Source organism: Trichechus manatus, unplaced genomic scaffold (assembly GCF_000243295.1).
Source record: "Trichechus manatus latirostris isolate Lorelei unplaced genomic scaffold, TriManLat1.0 scaffold00030, whole genome shotgun sequence".
Classification (NCBI taxonomy): domain Eukaryota; kingdom Metazoa; phylum Chordata; class Mammalia; order Sirenia; family Trichechidae; genus Trichechus; species Trichechus manatus.
In genome coordinates this window covers 20,054,983-20,077,793 of record NW_004443966.1, presented here as the reverse complement: position 1 = coordinate 20,077,793, position 22,811 = coordinate 20,054,983, and the positions used below count along the sequence as shown (strand labels likewise).

Sequence of the window (22,811 nt, the reverse complement as noted above, 5' to 3'; positions counted from 1 at the left end):
TAGATGCCAGCCCCTTTCCAGACCTACTAAAACAATCTCTGCTGATGGGGGAGGGTCCCCTAGAAAACGGAAATTTTATGAAGTTCCTCAACTGATTTTGTAGAGCCAGGTTTGGAAACCACTGCCCTAGTCTAGGAAACCCTGGTGATATAGTGGTTAAGAGCTACCGCTGCTAACCAACAGGTCAGCAGTTCGAATCTACCTGATGCTCCTTGGAAACTCTACGGGGCGGTTCTTCTCAGTCCTATAGCGTCACTATGAGTCGGAATCGACTCAAGGGCAACAAGTTTGTTTTGCCCTAATCTATGCAGCCTGCACAAACAGTGGTCCCCAAACCAGGCATCAGACTTTAAGTATGTCTGGCAAACTTTAAAGAAGCAAATTCCTTGTTACACTTAGTTTTGGCCCTAAAGGCATGTCTTTTTCAAAATCAGTACTGCTAAGACCATAAAATGCCAAAAGTAGGAAAGTGGAGAGCGGCACTTTCTTGTGTACTAGGACGAGGTGGAGGGGAGGGAGGGGGACAGGGACAGTCAAGCAAGCACAGACTCCAACTCCCCGAAGGGCCTGAAGCTAATAAACTTTGAGGATTAGACACGGAGAGAATTTCTTGTTTCTTTTAACCTGTCGCCGGGTTGACCTACTTCTTGCATCCTACAGCTGCAACAGAGCAAGGATGGGGTCTCGCGCCATCAGACACCCCGAAAGTCCTCCGCTCAAGCTTGGCGATTGGCGTAGGTGGCGGGTGAGGACGCGGAAGTTTTTATTAGAGCCTATAAGGCAAAATGGAGTCTCCCAGGCGTCGGGGCCGGGGAAGGGAGAGGCAGGACTCCGACTCCAGCCAGGGTTCCATCCGATGTAAGCAAATGGGGCACGCAAAATGGCCGCCCAGGCGCGACTATGGAAGGACGCCCGGCCAGCCCTCGCCGCGGTCTCCCAGGTTCTCAAATTTCCCGGGCGCCGAGTCCCTCAACTGCCCGCCCCGCAGTTTCCAAGGCGTCGCGCCGGAAGTGACCTCACGCTGATGGCGTATAGACGCCCGGGTAGTTCCGGCGGCGGTGGCGGCGGCGGCAGGGGTGGCTTTGGGGGTCCGTGTGGCGAAGACCCTCAGTTCTCTGGGTCTTTCCCGCGTTGCGCCAACTTCTCAGTGTGGAGTGCGGAGGAGGCGCGGGTGGACGACGCGAAGGTGGGAGCGAAGGGAGGCGACCGGTTTTGTGGGCGTCCGTGGGAGGGGGCTTCCGGGGTTGCCAACGGGGTTTGCCTTTAGGTTTCGGGGTTCCAGGCCTTATCCACCTTTGCAAAGGTGGGCAGGAGCTGGAGGCCGCATCGGTATGTATGACATGAAAGCCAGGTACTAGGAGTTCCCCAAGGGGTTTGGTTTAAGGTGGGAGGCCGAGGACAGCGGATTGTAAATAGCCTAGGAATGGCTTGCTTGATAACAGGCATTAGCGGCCTGGGCTCCTCGTCCAGCCTTGTTGGTGGCTGCTGCAGCTCACTCACTCATTGCTGCATGCTTCAGTTTCCTTTTCACAGTGCGATAGGGGAGCAGGGAAGAGCACGAGTGCGACCCCCATAGACTGATAGCTTGAGGACAGAGGTGAGCCGGGGTCTGGGAGACAAGGATGGCTGAGAAGTTCATGATGCATGCTAGGGCGCAACTTCTGCTAAATCTCAGGAACTTGCATCTCGCTTCTTGCCTGCCCTTGGTGTAAGTTTGCAGTTCTTATTATCAGTACTTTTTATTATATTGATTGTTTATTACTAATTGACACGTTAAGTAGTTAAACTGTTTTAGTGTGTGAGAGGCAGAGTTCTTGCTGGTTTGGCGGGTTGATTTTGAGTAAATCTCCTTTCTAGGCTAAAACTCTAGAAGGAGTTTTAGCAGTCCTCTCCTCTGCTTATAGATGAAGAACTTGAGAACCAACGTGGTTTTTGTTCTCTTCCCTAGCCACAGACTAAACTGACTTCATTTGGCTGTCTGCCAAATATAGGTTTTAATCCCACCAAAACTGTCTCTAAGCAGGTCAGTATTTCAAACAGAAATTGCCAGTGGATCCTAATCTTTATTTATGAATGACAGGTTAGGTGTACTGAGCATAGAACTCTTTCCCAATTGTTGGTTTCTCTGTATGAAGTGAAATGGTTGCAGAGAACATGCCCTTTTATTATTAAGAATATTTTGGTGAAGATTCCTTCTAGCTGTGGAGCTAGAAAAATGTCTCAAGCTGTTTTAACTTGTGACCCACAGCTAGATATATTTTACATCATGATTCATTGTCCCCCCTGCATGCAGGAGCAGGAACACACACACACACACGAAACAAGTTTGTTTATCCTTTCTACAGATACTGCCTTCTGACGTTTCCTATTTCTTTAAAAGGAAAAAAAAAAGTTGCAAGTCACTATATTGACTCTAACCACTAATGGATCATGACCTGTAATTTGAAAAGCACTGGAATAGAAAATATTTAAGATCTTTGCTGTTCCTGAGATTCTGTAATTAATACAAAGTGGAAGATGTGTCATTTTTCTCTTCTTGTCAACTAGATGAGCAGGGTTACTAGAGTTGTTTTAAAACAGCCCGAAAAAGAGGACAGGATCTAAATTGATATCTCAAAGGAGTATAGTGTTCATAGTGGTACTGTGTTAGAATTTTAGCAAGGTATTTGTTAAGTCTCTTATGATAACATGGTAGGTGAGCTGGAGGGGTTTGCCAGATTGTGGTAGAATTAGATTGAGTCATGATTTTGAGTATTTATGTCTAAAGAGGTTTGATTTGTGGACACAGCACAATTTACAACTGGGATTCTTGTGATTGGAGCTGGGACTCTATCACTTTCTTTATACACAGTCTGTATTTGGAACCTTATCTGGACAGTGTGCTAATCACATTTGTTGGCTTTTTTAAGTGAAAAGAGAAAGCGTCTTCTGGTTGATAGAATGCTAAAAGGTATCAAGATTTTCCCAAGGCAGTTTAATGAAATGGAAAGGGCATATAAAAACTGAAGTATTTCACTTTGATTCAGAAAGTCAGCTATACCAGTTACAGGGTTGGAGATGTGACTTAATACGTGTTCATGTAATAAAAAGATAGTGGTTAGGCTGTAAGAACTAATGTGACGTGCATTAGCAGATTGTATTAGGAGAATGTAAAGCCTAGAATGACAAAGGTTGCATCACTTAACCCTACCACTGGTGGGTTCACACCTAGCATATTAAGTTTAGATCTGGGTACTCTAAGTAAATTTGTGAGTTATAAGGAGTTAGAATTTGTTAAATTTTAAAAAGTAATTTTTTATTGGGTGTCTGAAGATACGGTAGTGATTTTTTTCCCCTTGTCACTTCAGGCTTTCGGGTACAGGTTGGGTGGTGCTCTTAAAACATTTTTGCTTGACACTTTCCAAAAGACTGGAAAATCTGTATCTCTTTACGCAATTAAAAGCTGGAATCTGAAAATTTTCATCACAGATTTAAATAGTGTAAATACTTTAAATAGGATGAATTTCTGACTTGTAAATATTGACATTTTAAAAGTAAATACGAAGTTAAGATAACTAATTTTTATAGTTTATAATTATGTCTATAAATTAAAAATGTTTATAATTTTATATTTAAATTTGATATATTTCTGTATTTACAGTAGCAACTTGATGTTTTAAAAATATACACACAACTTTTTTTTAACTATAAGATACGTATGATATGGTGTATTAAATTACAGGCAATCCCCGGGTTAAGAACGTCTGACTTATGTACAACCCGTAGTTATGAACCAACCCCTGTAAAGCCTATTACATTAAAAATTTGAGGTGCAAACAATGGTTCGTAGTAACAGGCACTGCTTTGCAACGCACATCAAAACATTGCTATTACTGTCTTATTATGTTAAATAATGATAATGTGTATCTGGAAGTGTTTCTTTAAATTTTTTATGCATAGAAAGATATACTATATACTAAGACAAACGTTTAACTGACCCTAGATATGAACCATACCTAAATTGTTCTAGTTTACATACAAATTCAACTCAAAGACAGACTTAGGAATGGAACTCGTTTGTAATCTGGGGACTGCCTGTATTTGATTTTCAGATGGTAAACCAACCTTGCATCCCTGAAATGAACCCCACTTAGTCATGGTGTATAATACTTCTTGTATGTTGCTGAGTTGGATTTGCTAATATTTTGTTAAGAATTTTCGTGTCTATGTTCATGAGGGATGTTGGTTTGACATTTTCTTTTCTAATGATATCTTTGTCTGGCCTTGATATCAGAGTAATACTAGTCATAAAGTGAGTTGCGAAGCGTTCCCTCCTCTGTTTTCTGAAAGAGTTTATGTAGGATTGGTATCATTTCTTTCTCAGATGTTTGATATGATTTACCAGTGAAGCCCTCTGGACCTGGCATTTTTTTTGTGGGAAGATTTTTAATGGCTAATTCAGTTTCTTTACTTGATAGAGTTCTATTTAGATTTTCTATTTCTTTGAGTCAGTTTTGGTAATCTGTATCATTCTGGGAATTTGTCCATTTTATATTTTTCCTTTTCTTTTGAACTTGTATCTGTTCCACTTTTCCCACAAAAATTTATCAATATGATATTTTAAAAATATACAAATAAATAAGCTTTTCAAAAACTATAAGGTATGTATGATATGATGTACATTACTTGATTTTTGGATGTTAGACCAACCTTGCTTTCTGAAATTCCTTCATTCCTGAAATGAATAAAGCAGGGATAGGCATACTTTTTCTGTAATGGGCTAGATGGTAGAATTTGTGGGCCATATGGTCTCTGTCACAACTACTCACCTCTCCCATTGTAGTGCTAAAACAGCCATAGACAGAACACAAATGAATGAGCATGGTTGTGTTCCAATAAAACTTTATTGACAGTGGGCCAAATTTGGCCCATAGGTTGTAGTTTGCTGACCCCTTTCCTGTGGAAGTTGTGGAAGTTGACTCCCTTGCTTGCATATCTCTTAGAAAACTTTGTGTACCCTCAGAGATATGCATATTCTAGTTTGAAGACTGAGACTTTCTTTCCACGATATTGGAGAGTGAATTCAGACATTTTATATTTTTGTTTGGTTGAGAAGGGAGATGGCCCTCACAGTATGATTTTCCAGGGCCATATACCTCCAGTCCTCTGTCTAATCAGTATTCTTTCTGATAAAAGGAGACATTTGAACCAAAAAAAAAGAATTGTTTTAACATTTCATTGTGCTTTAGGTGGAAGTTTACGCAGCAAATTAGTTTCCCATTCATCAACTCATATACGGATGCTCCATGACATTGGTTACTATCCCTGCGATGTGTCAGCACTCTCCTCATTTCCGCTCTGCCTTTTCTGTTTCCATTCCTCCAGTTTCCCTGTCCCTCCTTGCCTTTTCATCTTTGCTTTTGGGCAGATGTTGCTTGTTTGATCTCATTTAGTTGATTGTTCTAAGGAGCATGGTTTAGTTGATTGCTCTAAGGAGTACGTTCCTCATGGGTGTTACTGTCTATTTTATAGGCCAATATATTGTTTGGCTAAAAGGTGACCTCCAGGAGTAGCTTCAGTTCCAGTTTGAAAGGGTGTCCTAGGGCGATGGTCTGGCCATTCCTCCAGCCTTTGTCATTCTAGTAAGTCTGGTCTTTTTTATAAATTTGAGTTTTGTTCTGCATTTTCCTCCCATTCTAACCGGGACTTTCTATTGCATCCCTGATCAGAGCAGTCAGTAGTGGTAGCCAGGCACCATCTAGGTCTCCTGGTCTCAGGCTAGAGGATGCTGTGGTTTGTGTAGGCCATTAGGCTTTTGGACTAATTTTGTCCTCAAGTCTTTTGTTTTCTTCACTCTCCTTTGCTGCAGATGGGAAGAGACCAATTGTTGTATCTTAGGTGGCCAGCCACTCACAAGCTTTTAAGACAACAGACCCTACTCATCAAACTGGGATGTAGAACATTATTTTTATGAACTATGTTATGCCAGTTGAGCTGGATGTCCCCTGAAACTATGGTCGTTAGCCTTCAAGCCCAGTAACTCAGTCCCGTGAGGTGTTTGGATATGTTTAAGAAGTTTCCATAACTGTGCCACCTGTGTGCTCTATTATATATATGAATATTCATGCAGCACATACAAATATGTGTATACAATTACCCACAGCTATACCCATAAATGAAGCCCTGGTGGCGCAGTGGTTAAGGCCTCGGCTGCCAACTAAAAGGTCAGTAGTTTGAATCCATCAGCTGCTTCTTGGAAACCCTATGGGGCAGTTCTGCTCTCTCCTCTAGGGTCACTATGAGTCAGAATCGACTCAACGGCAATGAATTATACCTATATGTGCATGTGCATGCACTCCCATGTGCCCTCCGACATCTATAGAACAAATATATCTAACTATGTAACCAGTCACAGATTTTAGGTTGTTATTACTGTTGTTGCAGAATTGTATATTGTATAGTTACTGTAGTTGTCCTTTATTCTTGGGTACTTCTCAGTGTCTTCCTTTGCCTTGGTCTCATTATGCTCACTTCCCTCATATTGTGTATTGCCTTTTCCATCACCATAATTAACACGTGTCTACTGTCTAGTAAGTGATTCTCCCTCCTTTCCCCTCCTATCCCTGGTAACCATCAAAGAATGTTACTTTCTGTGAGTAAACTTTATTCTTAACTTTTTATAAAAGTGGTATTATACAGTATCTGTCTTTTTGTGATTGACTTGTTTCACTCAGCGTAATGTCCTCTAGATTCATCCATGTTGTAAAATGTTTCACAGGCTCATCATTATTCTTCATTGTTGTGTAGTATTCCATTGTATGTATGTACCACAATTTATCCATTCATCTGTTGATGGACTCTTAGGTTGTTTGAATCTTTTTGCTATTGTGAATAGTGCTGCAATGAACGTGAGTGTGCATATGTCTGTTTGTGTCACAGCTCTTATTTCTCTAGGGTAAATACCTAGTAGTGGGATTGCTGGATCATATGGTAATTTCTATTTATAGCTTTTTGAGGAAGTGCCTTACCTTTTTCTGTAGTGGTTGTACCATTTTACAATCCCACAGCAGTATATGAGTTCCAGTCTCCCCACAACCTCACCAACATTTGTGGTTTTCTTTCTTTTTTTTTTTTTGATTATAATAATCTTGGTGGCTTTCTTTTGGGATGTACTGTGATGAGCTTCTTGGATAGATATCTTCTCATCTTTCATGATATCCGGGAAGTTTTCTGCCAACAAATCTTCAACAATTCTCTCTGTATTTTCTGTTATCCCCCCTGTTCTGGTACTCCGATCAGTCATCGGTTATTCCTCTTGATACAGTCCCACATAATTCTTAGGGTTCCTTCATTTTTCAAAGTTCGTTTGTCTGATTTTTCCTCAAATAAGTTGGTGTCAAGTGCTTTATCTTCAGTCTCACTAGTTCTGACTTACCATTGCCTCAATTTTCCTCCTATGACTTCTATTGAATTGTCTAATTCTGAAATTTTATTGTTAATCTTTTGGATTTCTGTTTGCTGTCTCTCTATAGATTCTTGCAGTGTTAAATATGTCATTATGCTCTTGCATAACCTTCTTGAGTTCCTCTGTTGCTTTGTCTGTGTGTTCTTGGCTTGTTCTGCATTTTTCCTGATCTCCTGAAGAGCCTTGTATATTAATCTTTTGAATTCTACCTTTGGTAATTCCAAGAAGTTCTCTTCCTCCAGAAGATTTCTTGATTCTTTGTTTTGGGCACTTGCTGAAGCCATCATGGTCTGCCTCCTTATGTGATTTGATATTGACCATTGTCTCTGAGCCATCAATAAGTTATTATGTTTATTTATTTTATGTTTGCTTACTGTGTCCTAGCTTCTGGTTTTGTTTTGTTTTGATGTGGCCAGATAGGCTGCTTGTGTGAGCTAGTTTGATTATTGGCTCCTTTAAAGCTCTCACATCCTGTCACCAGGTGGTTGGAGCTGTAACTAGATATGTGAGCCCAGGAAGCTGTTTACTTTTCTTTTATGGATTCAGCTCAGGGTCCAGGTAGTTGGTCACCAAGTGTGTGGTGCAGGCTCTCACCTACAGTCCTAGATGGGCAGGGGTGATTGGAGTAGGCACAGGTATCTGGCTACAGTAGGGAGTCACACACTGAGCAAGGCAGGGGGCTGACAGCTGCCCCTGAGTGTCTGGGAGGACAGTGTGTCCCTGTTGCCTAGAGCGTGTAGGTGGGTAGGTTTTGCAGCCGGACTATGGGCACCCAGTGCTGTTGGCTGTAAGGACTGGGAGGCACCACTTATTCTTGGACCTCTGTCGCAGGTGGCGTGGGTGGAGCCCCCAGTCCTCAGGCCCCTGCTGTGGGTAGGTGGGGACCCTGCTTAATTGGCAGAGCGGTGTCAAATGTCACTAGCCTGCAACTCCACCATATACTGATATAGTTGAAATTAGGCCTGAGGTATATACCCTGTTGTACTGTGCTGATGAGGGCCTATGCTGTTGAAATTGGCCCACACAGGTCTGTGCAGGGCTGAAAGACGTTCAGAGTCCATGGACCCCTTATGCCTGTGCGTAGGCAAAGGAGCTATGCCTGCCCTGAGTTCCCGGCTTAGGGGAGCTGTCAGATTATTTTTTCTTGTTTCTTAATTTCTTCCCTCTCCAAAGCTGGAAGAATGGCTCAGAGTGCGTGACAGGTCCTGTTTCCAACCCAGGGACGTGGCAATCTCTGAAGCCAGCCTGGACCTGGTGCAGAGCAGGGAGGGGGAGGTAAATGGGGGAGAGGTTCTTCCCAAAGGGAGTGTTTTTTGATCCGCGTGGTAGGTTAGACGCATGTGCTTATCCTTTGCCAATTGAGCACTGCTTCTGGCTGGTTCTGGAAGGTTGAACAGACTCTTTGCTGCTTGGTGTCTTCCGACGTGGAAAACGTATCCCGAGAGCCACCGTTTGCCTCACCGCACACACCAGCCGATCCAGCCTGCAGGATGCCAGTTCCCACTGGGTCAGGTCTGGCATCTCCTTGCTGCTTCTGAACTGCCCTCCCCCTGCAGCTCAGTCTGATTCCTCAACTTTGCCTTTGATGTTCAGGGCTCCTAGATTGTCGTATATAGTCAATTCACTTGTTTTTTCAGGTCTTTGTTGTAAGAGGGACCGCAGGAAGCATCTGACTACTACGCCATCTTGGCCCTGCCTCCGGCTTTCTGTTTTTTTCTTTGATCAGAACCATTTTTTTTTTTTGCCGGGGTGAGATGGTATCTCATTGTAGTTTTGATTTTCATCTATATAATGGCTAATGGGAACGCTGAAGGCACAGTGGTTAAGAGCTCAGCTGCTGACTAAAAGGTTGGTATTTAGAATCCCCCCTTGCTCGTTGGAAGCCCTATGGGGCTGTTTTACTCTGTCCTATAGGATCGCTGTGAGTTGGAATTGACTCGATGACAACAGGTTTTTTAATGGCTAATGATTGCAAGCATCTCTTCATATGTTTGTTAGCCACCTGAATGTCTTCTTTGGTGAAGTATCTGGTCATGTCTTTTACCCATTTTTTGATTGGCTTGTTTGGCTTTTTGTTGTTAAGGTGTTGAGGTTTTCTATCTATTTTAGAGATTAGACTCTTGTCAGATATGTCATTGCCAAATTTTTTTCCCCAGTCTTTAGGTTCTCTTTTTACTCTTTTGATGAAGTTTTTTGATGAGCATAAGTATTTAATTTTTAGGAGATCCCAGTTACCTAGTTTATCTTCTGGTGTTTGTGAATTTTTAGCTATGTTTAGTAGTCTATTTATGCCATAAATTAGCACCCCTGGCTTTGTCCCTGTGTTATCTTTTAGGAACTTTATAGTTTTAGGTTTAACATTTAGGTCTTTGATCCATTTTGAGTTAGTTTTTAATGTATGGTGTGAGATATGGGTCCTGTTTCATTTTTCTTCAAATAGATAACCAGTTTTGCCAGCACCGTTTGTTAAACTGTCTCTTCCCCATTGAATGGACTTTAGCCCTTTGTCAAAGATCAGCTGTTCGTAGCTGAATGGATTTACTTCTCAGTTCTCAATTCTGTTCCATTGGTATGTGTCAGTTGTACCAGGCTGTTTTGACTACTGTGGCTGTATATTAAGTTTTGCGATCAGGGAGTGAACTAGAATTTGTTACATGGTAGACACTATATAGTTTATCTCATTTAATCTTCACAATGATTCTACGAGGTAGGTGGTGTAATTGGTATAATTCCCATTTTATAGATGAGACTATTGAGACTCAGGTTATTTCCGCAGGTCATAGGGCTGGAAGGGGTTGAAATTCAGAAGTGAACTGGGCTTGTGATGTCAAATTTCAAAAATCCATGTCCTGTTCACCATGCTGCCTTTTGTGGAAGGTCTGTGAGTCAGAATCGACTCCACAGCACACAACAACAACAACATAGGCTCAGTCCTAGGATTGTACTAGATATTTTCTTCTAAGGTCCCTGCCTTCCCAAGATTTTGATTCTGCAAACATAAACACCTTTCCAGATGCATGGAAAACACCTAGTTTTTCACAAGCCCGCAAGTAACCACTTGCCCATCCACAGCTGTTGATTATAATTGGCCAAGGGGGGTTACTTCTTCTGTCTGAATACTGTGAGTTGTCTGATGTGGCAGATGAAATGAAAGTAGCTAGGTCTGTGGTTCACAGGTTGTTCATTTGTAGTTTATGGACTATTTTGGCAACTGCTTCAGTTACATAATGGGTGGAAGTCTGTTTAGGGCTACCCAGCTTTGTTATCTAAAGGCCTCTTACAAGAGAAGCGATATAGTAAAGCCCCATTTTAAGTCTGACATTCAGTAATCTGGAAGTCCTGATAGTTCAGCATTTGACCAAAATAGTTCTATATTTAAAAAAAGTAATCTGGAAAATCCTGATGAACTGACATCTGTGCTCCTTTTCTAGCTACACAAACAGATAGTTAGGATAAATTTTAGTAGCAAATTGGCAGAATAGTGTTGGCTGGCTAGCTGTACCGATATTGCATTTTTGTGAAACATCTTGTCAGTTAGATGATAGGTGTCAGGATAATGGTTACATTTGAGAGGACACAATGGAGCCTCTGGGGTGTTGGAAATATTCTGTATCTTGATTGGGCTGGTAGTTACATGGATGAACTAATATGTAGAAATTCATTGAGCTGTATATTCAAGATACGTAGACCTACTATGTATGTTATACCTTCGTAAAGTAGAAAATAAAAGGTATGAAAAGATTGGTCCTTTTGTGGCTCCTATGTTTCTTGCTGCCTCTGTTGTAGTTCTTTTTGACATGAAGGTGTCAGTCTGGTAACTGATGCAGCGCCCTCCCTTATGATGGAGTATAAATAGTAGGAAAGGAAATGTATGCTTTAAGTGACATTAAGTAGTTGAAGGCTGATCAGGAAGAGGAGGTAAGCCTAAAGTATGTGCTTTTTTATCATCAACATTGTTTTAGAAATTGTGTTGCATTGGAAATTCATCTAATCTCTTACGTTTTTAAGGATATGTTGATAACTAACTCAGTGATGGGTATGTGAGGTTCATTGTGCTGCTCTCGCCACTGTTGTGTGTGTTCGAAAATTTCCATAGTAAAATGTAAAAATAAAAAAAAAATTATGGATGAGCCTGCATTGTTTCTTTTATCTTCTGTTCTGTCAGTATAGTGTTGTGATACTTGCTTAGTTAGTTAGATCACGGGAGAAAAGCCTAGTGTTTGATTTAATCCCTAGAGCTGAGCTCTTTAACACTTTGTGTTTCTGGTGGGACATACTCTGTTCACCACTGGAGTGCTTTTTGCTGCTCCTTTATATGCTTTCTGGCACTTCTTTCTTTTATACTCTACTTATGTATACCTTTGAAATTAATATTTGAAAACTGCTTGAAATGTTATTCCATTTCCTTTCTGTATTTCATGGAAAACTGAGCCAGTGTTTCCTTTGGTATTTAGTATTGAATGTTATGTTGATGTTCATCTGCTAGCTATTTCCTGAGTTCCTTCTGTGTGGAGGGCAGTGCTATATTTCATATCTTCTATAGGATTTTGCAGAGAGTATGCTTTAAGGATATTGTATTTTTAGAACTATTTGCAAGAAGAGCCAAGGCATTTAGATATAAACGTTTAGATACCCTAGACTTGAGTGATTAACTTGTCAGATTTATTATGTCTAGTTCGTTCCATTAGTTAAAAAATATTTATTGAATTCCTCTTCTATTCTAGGCACTCTTACTGGCTGAACAAGGCAGTCAAGGTCCCTTGCCCTTGTGGAGCTTACATCTAGTGGGGTGAAGCAGACAATATAAACACAAATAAGAAAACTCATATAGTGGTTCATTTTCAGATCATAACAGAGGATGATGTATTAAAGGGTAATGAGGAGTAGTGAGTGGGTGGCCAGGAAAGATCCCTTTGAGGCAATGACGTTTTAGTAGATAGCAGAAAGACAAGCAGAAGAGCTAGCTATTCAAAAATCTGGGGAAGGAATATTTTGGGAATAGCTGGTGCAAAGTTCTGGAGGGAACAAACTTGGTATGTTTGAGGAATAGTAAGAAGGCCAGTGTGTCTGGACAATAGAGGGAGGGGAGTAGTAAGAAATGAAGCTGTAGAGGTTAGTAGAAATCAGATCCTGTGAGGCCTGTAGTCCATGGAAAGGAAGTTGGACTTAATCTTTATGGTTGGAAGCCACTGAAGGGTTTTAATCAGGAGAATAACAACTGATTTACGTTTTAGAATTTGCTGTGGCTGCTGCGAGAAAGGATAGAAGAAGGAGCAAGAGTGTAAGCAGAGAGACCAGTTAGGGGACTCCTGCAATGATGAAATGATAGTGGCTTGGACTAGGAAGGTGGTAATAGAGATGGCGATAAATGCATATATTTTTGAGATAATGGCAATAGGACTTGTTGATGGATTGAATGAATGTGTGGGATGAAGGATAATAAGGAATCAAGGATTGACTCCTAGTTTTTGGCCTAAGCAACTGGGTGGATGTTGGTGCCGTTTATTGAGATAGGTAAGGCTTGGGAAGGAACAAATTGGGGGTGTTGAGTGTGGGGGTTGGGGAAATCAGAAATTCTCTTTTGGACATTTATGAGATGCCTTATAGACATCTGGGTACACACTGTCCTGTGTGTGGGCTTTCATTTCATGTTTTGTGGAAAACCTTGCTTAGGAAGTTAGTTTTTTCTTACGTTTGAGGAAAGGCTAAATATTCTGTGGTGTTATATAGTAGTTATGTTAGATACATATACTTTATTTCTTTTTTTTGTTGTTGTTGCGGTATCATTTACATACATTGAAACACATAGATGTTAGTGCACAATTCAGTGAGTTTTGATAAATGTATGTATGTACCTACCGCATCAATAAAGATACAGAACAGTTTTATCACACCAGAATCCCAAATGCTCCTTTCCAGTCAGTCGCTCCTCCTACCCTAGAGGCAATCGCTGTTTTGATGTTTCTCACCGTAAGTAGCTTTGCCTGTTGTAGAAATTCTTATAAATAGACTCATATGTACTCATCTTTGTGACTTCTTTCACTCAGTTTTTAAGACTCATCCATATTTTTGCAGAAGTAGTTTATTCCTTTTTATTGTTGGGGTGTGTTCCATTGTGTGATTATACCACAGTTTGTTGATCTGTTCTCTTCTTCTTGGACACTTGTACACTTTTTGACTGTTGTGAATAAAGCTTCTATGTATATTTGTGTACAAGTCTTTTTGTGAATATATGTTTTTATTTCTCTTGGGTAGATCCTAGGAATGAAATTTTGGGTCATAGAGAAGTGTGTATTTAACATTATAAGAAACTGCCAAACTGGTTGTATCATTTTCACTTTATCAGCAATGTAAGGGAGTTCCAGTTGCTTCATATGCTCGCTCATATTTGGTATTACAAGTCTGTTTAATTTGAAGCCATGGTACTACTACTATCCATTGCCATCAAATCGACTCCAACCCATTGCGACCCTATAGACCCTGTAGTAGTGGGTATAAAATGGTATCTTATTGTGTTTTAATTTCCATTTCTCTGATTACTAATGACGTTGAGTACTTTTTCATATGCTTATTGGCCTTTTGAGGGACAGTTGCTTCAGTGGTAGAAATCTTGCCTTTCATGTGGGAAACTCAGCACGCCTCAGCATAGCTACCACCTTTTTGTCAGTGGAGGCTTGCATGTTCTCTGGTGCTGAACAGGTTTTAGCAGAGCTTCTAGACTGAGACAGACTAGGAAGAAAGTCCTGGTGATGTAATTCTAAAAAATCAGCTGATGAAAACCCCATGAATCACAACAGTCTGATCCTGGGGTCACCATAAGTTGGGGGTGACTCGAAGGCAGCTAACAACAACGTTAACTTTGGATTTAATTTCCTCTTTTTTTCCTGGCTTCTGAAGATAGAAGCTTAGATCATTGGTCTAAAAACCTTTCTTCTTTTCTAATATATGAATTTAAAGCCATGAATTTCCCTTGAAGTATTGTTTTAAGTGCATCCCACAAATTTTTGCATGCTGTGTTTTCAGTATCATTGAGTCCAAACTGTTTTCTAATTTCTCTTGTGATTTCTTGTTTGACCTATAGGTATTTAGAAATATCTTGCTTAATTTCCAAATATTTGGGAATATTCTAAATATCTTATTGGTATTGATTTTAAATTTAATTCTGTTGTGGCTAGAGAATATACTCAATGATTTCAGTCCTTCAAAATTTATTCATATTAGTTTAAGGCCGAGCATATGTTGGCAAACATTCCACGTGGACTTGAAAAGAATGTATGTACTTTAGATGCTAGGCATGGAGTTCTATAGTACCTTCAAACGGTTTTTGGTTTTTTAAATATTGTCCAGAATTTATCACTATCATCAGCAAGAGGGTTAGTCTGATACAAGCTATTCTGACATCACCAGTATTATTATTTTTTTAATATATCATTTCTTGGGAATATATTCTGTTTGAAAGCATTCTAGTGACAGGTATATTAAGACACTTCTAGGTATAAACAGCTTACAGTGTATGTGATTTGATATCTAGGGAAGTATTACCTTTACCCAGTGCATGTCCTTTAAAGCAAGTATAAGATCTTTATGTATATTAAATCATATTGCTTACTCATTAATATGTGCACCCCTACTGAAAAAAAGTTTTATGTACAGTGCTTTATTACCTCAGTTAAGAAAGTGACCGAATATATATGATTAAGCAACACCTGGTACAGAGCCTGACATACAGTAGCACAGAGTTAGTATTTGCTGAATGTAATTAAAGATCCATATGTTTCTCAGGGTACGCTGAATGGTTCCTTCTCTTCACAGTGGTCTCATCTGAAACATGGCTGCGGATTGGCTGGGAAGTATTGTGTCCATCAACTGTGGAGATAGCTTGGGTGTCTATCAGGGAAGAGTGTCCGCGGTGGATCAGGTCAGCCAGACCATTTCTCTGACCCGGCCTTTCCACAATGGAGTGAAGTGCCTTGTGCCAGAAGTCACCTTCAGGTGGGTGTCCTGACTGATTCTTCCATATCCCTCCTGGTGCTCTTGGGAGCTAGAGCATAGGTCTCATTGCCAGTATTCTCTTCCGTAGGGCTGCTTTTGACTAAAGTCTTGTCAGGGGTGAGATTTTACAGTCTTAGGTCTTACAGTCTAGCTGCTATTCTTAGTAGAGATGTTGTGTTATAATTAGCTTTCGGCTAATGATTCGGGGTTTATGAAACCTTTTTCTTAAATTTGTCAAGCACACAATGTTGTATTATTTAAATGAGTCAATTTCAGAATAACCTTTTTTTTTTTCCTATTATCCCTTCGGGTTTTCTTTCTCATCTTTTTTTATTATTTGTACTTTCTCCCAACTAAGGTCCTTTTTGATTTTTTCCCTCCATAAATGTATCTCTCTTTGTAGATTTATAAATAATTTATCCACAGAAGCACACTGTAGCCAATAGCTAAAGTCTTAGTTACCAAAAAGTATTTTTCTTAGTATTTGCCAACAGATCTCCAGTTCAGTTGTTGTCCTTACATCCCTCTTTTCACCAGTTTGACAGACAGCCTCCCTTCCTTCTGTACAAAAAAAAGAGGCTATCTGGCAAGAGCTTCCTTGACTTTCTGAGTAATTCCCTCCTTACACATACACACATAACCTTTTCTGTAGGTGTACCCATTCTTATACTTTACTTCACCTGCAGTTGCAATGGAAGACATACCCTTTGTATTCAGGCCTAGTTTGTTATCTGTGCTTTCTATGTTATCCCTTTCTACCTCCTTTGGGACCCTACTCCCCATCTGTTTCGTATCTTCAGTCTCAACCCTTATACTGCCTTTTTCCTCTTCACATTCTAACATTCCCAGGCCAATTCCACAGTAAAATACCTACCCCTGACCTTGCATTTATTACTTGGTATTGCCCTGTCATTTCCCTTCCCTTTATACCCAGAATTCTTTACAGAGCAAAACAGTCTTCTTTATTCCTTTTGTGATCTCATTCTGTGTTCCCTCCTTACCCCAGTCTCTATTCTCTTCTTACCCTACCATTGTCTTTTTTTCTAACTTCACCATCTTGCTAAACTAGCGTTTGCTGATGTTACTAATGACCTAATTGCCAAATTCAGTAGCAGTGTCTAATTCTACTCTTATTTGATTGCTCCCTAACTTTTTTTATATCTATTATTTTATTGTGCTTCAGGTGAAAGTTTACAGGCAAATTAGTTTCCCATTCAACAGATCGTACACACAGCGTTCCATGATGTTGGTTTCAGTCCCCACACTTTGTCAGCACTCTCCTCATTTCCGCCTGGGTTCCCTGTTTCCTTTTGTCTGGTTTTCCTACCCCTTCCTGCCTTCTCATCTTTACTTTTGGGCAAATGTTGCCCTTTTGGTCTCGTATAATTGTTTGTTCTGTGGAGCACTTTTCAGGTGTCTGTTGCTTGGCTGGAAGGTAGTTTCCAGGAATGGCTGCAATTCCAAGTCAGAGGAGTGTCTTAGGGCCATAGTCTTGGGGTCCTCCATTTTGTATCAGGCCAGAAAGTCTTGTCCTTTTTCATGAATTTGATTTTTTGTTCTACATTTTTCTACCACTCTGTCTGGGACCCTCTGTTGTGATCCCCGTCAGAGCGGTGGGTAGTGGTAACAGAGCACCATTTAGTTCTTCTGGTCTTGAGGTTGTGTAGGCTGTGGTGCATGTGGTACTTTAGTCCTTTGAACTAAGTGCTCCCTTGAGTCTTTGGTTTTCTTCACTCTCACTCCAAACGGAAGAGACCACTAGTTGTATCTTAGATGGCCACTTGCAAACTTTTAAGACTTCAGACGCTACTCACCAAAGTAGGATGGAGAACATTGTTTTTATGCACTATGTTATGCCAGTTGACATAGATGTCCCCCAAGCCTGTGGTCCTTAGCCTTCATCCCTAGCTCTTAAATACTCTCTTGTCTTAGTTTCTCTGTCACCAGTTTGGGTTTTCTTTCTATATATTTCTCCATTCCTTTATATCTTTTTTTTTTACTTACCTCTTAAGGCTGATTTACTCAGGATTCTGTCTTTAGTTCTTTTCTCAGTTTGTAGTCTCTCTAGACAATCTCATGTGTACCTTCTTATACATTGAGATCCCTCCCTCCAATCTTTATATTTAATTATGTTTACCTGCAGATTTCTTCTTCTAACAGTCTACCGATTATTGGTAACTAATAACATCTTTCATCCAAATTGGAAACTTAGTAGTTGTCATATACTTTCTCTTTAATTCTCACGTTCAGTTAGTCACCAAACCCTGTGGATTCTAAATGTCTCTGGACTCGATTCTCCCCTCTCCCTTTGCATTATCACATGCCTAGTTCATCCCCTCTTAATTTCTTACCTGGTCTTCTAACTGGTACCTCTGCCTCTAGTTTCTCTGCCTTCCCTGCAACCATCAGAAAACACCAAAATGATTCAGTCTAACCCCTGGTTACCTCTGCAGCCTTACCTGGTGATGGCCCTCCACAAGCATCCTTTCCTTTAGTAACACCATAATGCTTGCAGCTGCTCAGATGGGCCACATTTTCCACATTTTTTCTGTCTCTGAGCCTCTGCCTGAGATTCCCTTTCTCTACTATCCTCTCCTTGGCCAACTCTTATTCCTCCTTCCTGTCTAGATTTAGTTTAAATGTTGCATCAGCCTTCGCCAAAGTGATTTAGGTATTCTGCTTCTGGGCTCTCTAGTACCGTGTGTACACTTCTGTACTAGCATTTAACACTTTTGATCATCAACTTGTCTTTTCCCCGACCACATTACGAGTTCCTTGTGGGTATGTATTGGTTTTCATCTCTATATACCCCATTCCTAGCTCAGAACTTAGAATGCAGTAAGTGCTCTATCTATGCCTGTTGAGTGAGTGCGTGAGTGAATGAATGAAAAACAAAACAAAACAAAACCATAAAACATTCTGGAAATCTAAGATGATAATGATAGTTTTGTTATTAACTATGGGCCAGGGCCATGTCAGCTAAATGCGAGTGACTGAGCCCTGTCTCTGAGTGCTCTGGCACCTTTCCTAGCTTCTGTCTCTGATATTCAGTGAAATGCAGCCCTGCAAAGGTGTTGCTGGTTGCTATTGATCCCAGTTTCATCACTGTTACCACTATTATTGTCTTGAGATTTGGACTCTTTTGTGTATTTCAGGGCGGGTGACATTACAGAATTAAAAATTCTGGAGATACCAGGTCCTGGAGACAACCAACATTTTGGAGATCTTCATCAGACAGAATTAGGCCCCTCTGGTGTTGGGTATCAAGTAGGTATCAATCAGAATGGCATGGGCAAGTTGGTCAAGAAGCCAGCCTCCTCCAGCAGTGCCCCCCAGAACATCCCTAAGAGGATGGATACGAAGAGCCAAGATGTTGCCGTCTCCCCCCAGCAGCAACAGTGCTCAAAAAGCTATGTGGACAGGCACATGGAATCCTTGAGTCAGTCCAAAAGTTTCCGTCGTCGGCACAACTCTTGTAAGTAGGATCATGTTGGTATTTCTTCTTTATGTGATGTTTCAGGGCTTTACTCTCTTCTCCACTACTGCTCTTTAAACGAGTGCTTTATTACCCTAATAAAAAGGATGCTGACAGAACTTCACAAAAATATAGCATGGGTTTCTGACTCCAGCTCTATTCCTTCAGGGTATTAGGGGAAAGGAAATAAACTGTTAGAGACACATGCTGATTCCCTGCCCTTTCCTACCACTTCTCTTCCTTCAAGAAAAGTCAGTGATCTGCCTAGAATTCATTGAAACTGACAGTGATGTTGTTTTTACTCTGGTAACTGATGGTGGTAGTGATGGCTGAGTGTGAACCTGCAGCTGGCTGCTCCTGGGGATTCTTGAGTAACTTTTCTTTTTGTTATTTGGCTCCTGTCCTCAGAGGAGAGCAGAGGACTGGCCTAGACATCTCTCTGATCTATCAGTCTCTGACAGACTGACAGTTTTAAGCTTGCTGTATTTACTATCCCTACTGGCACATCAAGGAAAGCGTGCACTAGTGTGTAATGATGCCCAGTTTTGTCCATTCCAGAGTGGTGAATTGTTTGTTGATTATAGAACCATAGTTAATTCACTAGAATCTGTTACGCTTATCATGAGTGTTCTTTTAAAAAAATCATTTTTAAATGACAAACTATTCTAATTTTTGCTTAGATGATTTTGTTCCCAGAGGTAGTGACAGAATATGTTAGAAATTTTTAATGAGTCTTCGTTCATTCATCCATACAAAGTTATAAGCTAAATCATGCTATGGCAGTACCTTTTAGAAGGCAGAATTTCAAGTGAACTGGATCTCTCTTCAACCCCCATTAAGGGGGTTTGTTATAGAACTTCCCAGAGATACTTGTGGATGCCATTGTTGGCTCTCTGCTATCATCCCAGTGGCCTAGACCCCTGCAGATAGCATTGTAGTGTACAGATAACATTTTAATGTGTTCTGTGAGTTCTCCTAGTTTGTGCTGTGGCACCTGCATCAGGACCAACATTGTAAGTTTTGGAATTGCCTGATTCAAGTAAATAAACAATTGCAATTTGAAGAATTAAAAAAATATTTTTCAAGGCAGCTTCCTTCATTGCCTCTGAAGCAATTGTCTAAATTGATGATTGAAAAATTGCGACTGAAATTGAATTGTTACCTCTCTATCTTTGTTTTCTATCCTTAGAAAAACTGTAGAGTGCTTGGATAGAAAAATGACTGTATTTAGACTTCAACTTTCTCTGCGTTATTTATTATCTCTCTTAAAAAAAAAAAAAGTTTCTTTACCAAAAATAATATTGGCTTGTTTTTTAAAAGTTCAAATATTTGAGCAATTTATTATCTCTCATACACTTGACGATAACCCTTATTAGCATTCTATGTACAGGTAGTCCCCGAGTTACAACAAACTGCACGTACAACTTTTTGAGGTACGTCTTATTGTTAGTAATATGTACTATGTACAGTGTTGCAGCATGTAATTTCTTTGCTTATGTTATTCCCAGATGTTCACTCACAGATGTTCAGTGATATGATTTACTGTTCAAAACACTGCCTTTAGTAGGAAATAATAAAAACTAAAAAAAAAAAGTATTTGACTTATGTCAGAACCGACTTAACGACAGTCGTTGGAATGGAACCCTGTTGTAAGTTGGGGACTACCTGTATTATTTTTCCATGTATTTCTATTTGTGTATTAATATTATTTCTATGAAAATGAGATGAATTATAATATTATAATTTGTTTTTATTATTTAGTAATAAACATTGAACGTTTCCTGTAAATTTAGTTTTTGGATGAATGTACCGTAATTTTTTTAAATGAACTTTTAATTTTAGAACAGTTTTAAATTTACAAAAAAATTGTGAAGGTAGTACAGAGAGTTTCCATATACTCCACACCCAGTTTCCCTTGTTATTAACATCTTACATTAGTACAGTTAATCAATATAAATTCAAGTTATTAGTAACTAAACTCCATATTTTATTTAATATTTTCTAAGTTTTTACCTAATGTCCTTTTGCTGTTCCAGGATCCCATCCATCACACCGCATTACATTTAGTAGGCGCTAACATTTTCTCAGAGTTTCCTAGTTTTTGATGAATTTTTGAGGAGTACTGGTCAGGTATTTTGTAGAATGTCCCTTGGTTGGTATTTGTCTGATATTTTTCTTATGATTAGCCTGGGGTAAAGAAGACCTCAGAGATAAAGTGCCATTTTCATCCCATCGTATCACCTTGGGATGGCTATATACCATCAACATGGTTTATGACTTGATGTTGACCTTGATCAGCTGCTACTGAGGTAGTATGTGTTAGGTTTCTCCAATGTAAAATTATTCTTTTTTCTCTTTTCCATACTATACTCTTTCTTAAATTTTTCTTAACGTATATTTTTTAATTTATTGAGGTAAAATTTATATAGTAACACATTTGCCATTTTAACCATTTTTAGGTGTACCCATTAATTACATTCACCATGTTGTGCAACCATCACCATACTATACTCTTTGGAAGGGAGATGCTATGTGCAGTCCACACTTAAGGAGTGAGGAGTTATGCTTCCCCTCCTTGAGGGTGGAGTTTCTACATGATTTATTTGGATTCTTCTGCATTAGAGATTTGTCTCCTCTCTCCCATTTATTTATTTATTTATATCTGTATAGACTCCTGGATATTTATTTTATACTTTGGGTAATTCATACTACTTTATTTTGTTGCCCAAATTGTTCTAGTTTTGGACATTTGGAGATCTTTCAGTTGGCTCTTGTGTCACTTTGACATGTCCTCATTATTGTGCCTCCCCCTCACCAGTACTACTTTACTTTCTGGTACTACAAGATGCTCCAGGCTTATCTTATGTATTTCCTGCCCCAGTCCTAGAATCAGCCATTTCTCCAAGGAGCTCTGGTTCCTTTTATTGGAGAATGGTATTAGAAACCAAGATCCGGGTGCTACATGTGCTCATTGCTACTGGGTGTCGTTGATTTTAGGCTCTCACAGCTAATAGAGCAAGGAAATAAATATATGCGTGTATTAACCTGTGTGTGTGTATAAATAAATATTTCTATACATAACTATCTGTATCTATATTAAATGAGTTCATACTGATGTCTCAAACTCTAATCCATTACCACATGGATTATCCTAGTCTTCTCTCCTTGCTTATCTGTAAATTCTGACTCAGATAGTGAGAGACCATCTCCCACCATCCATTTACTTAATTGTTCACTTTCAGTATAAGTGCATGGTAGTTAACAGAATTGTTAACCCATACCTCCCATTGGCAACAATAAATAGAATACAGTGCTTACATATAATTTATTTTGTCTGTCGTCTCACAGACTCCATTCATTTTCTAAGTTACTTAGGTCCCCTACCTCCTTCATTGAGGTTGTTTCATATATTTGTAATACAGTTAAATTGTTTTCTCATATTCTGCGTTTCATGCCAGGATCCCCCAATGTCCTAAATGATTTTTTTTTCTTTTTATTGTACTTCAGGTGAAGGCTTACAGAACAAATAGTTTCTCATGGAACAGTAGTACACATATTGTTCTATGACATTAGTTAACAACTCCACAACACGTCAACCCTCTTAACTTCTCAACCTTTGTTTTTGGTGAAAATACACATAGCCAAAGATACACCATTTCAAAAATTTCTACATGCACAGTTCAATGACGTTGATTACGCTCTTCCAATTGTGCTGCTATTCTCACTTAAGATGAGGGCTTACAGAACAAAATAGTTTCTCATGTAACAGTTAGTACACATGTTGCCCTATGACAATGGTTAACAATCTCACAGCACATCAACGATATCCTTACTCAACCTTGGGTTCCCTATCACCAGCTTCCTTGTCCCCTTCTGCCTTCTGGCCCTTGTCACTGGACT

At 39.8% G+C, this 22,811-nt stretch overlaps 1 protein-coding gene across 1 annotated transcript in view; it reads left to right on the top strand.

Annotated features, from left to right (window-relative positions):
- The first annotated feature begins 1,055 nt into the window (after window positions 1-1,055).
- The window catches only part of EDC3 (enhancer of mRNA decapping 3), a 58,518-nt gene continuing 36,762 nt past the window's right edge, over window positions 1,056-22,811 (top strand). The window contains exons 1-3 of the mRNA XM_004374749.3: window positions 1,056-1,186; window positions 15,257-15,436; window positions 18,592-18,911. Coding sequence (XP_004374806.1) covers window positions 15,273-15,436; window positions 18,592-18,911 — 484 coding nt within the window. The 5' untranslated portion in view covers window positions 1,056-1,186; window positions 15,257-15,272. The remainder of the gene's footprint in view (window positions 1,187-15,256; window positions 15,437-18,591; window positions 18,912-22,811) is intronic.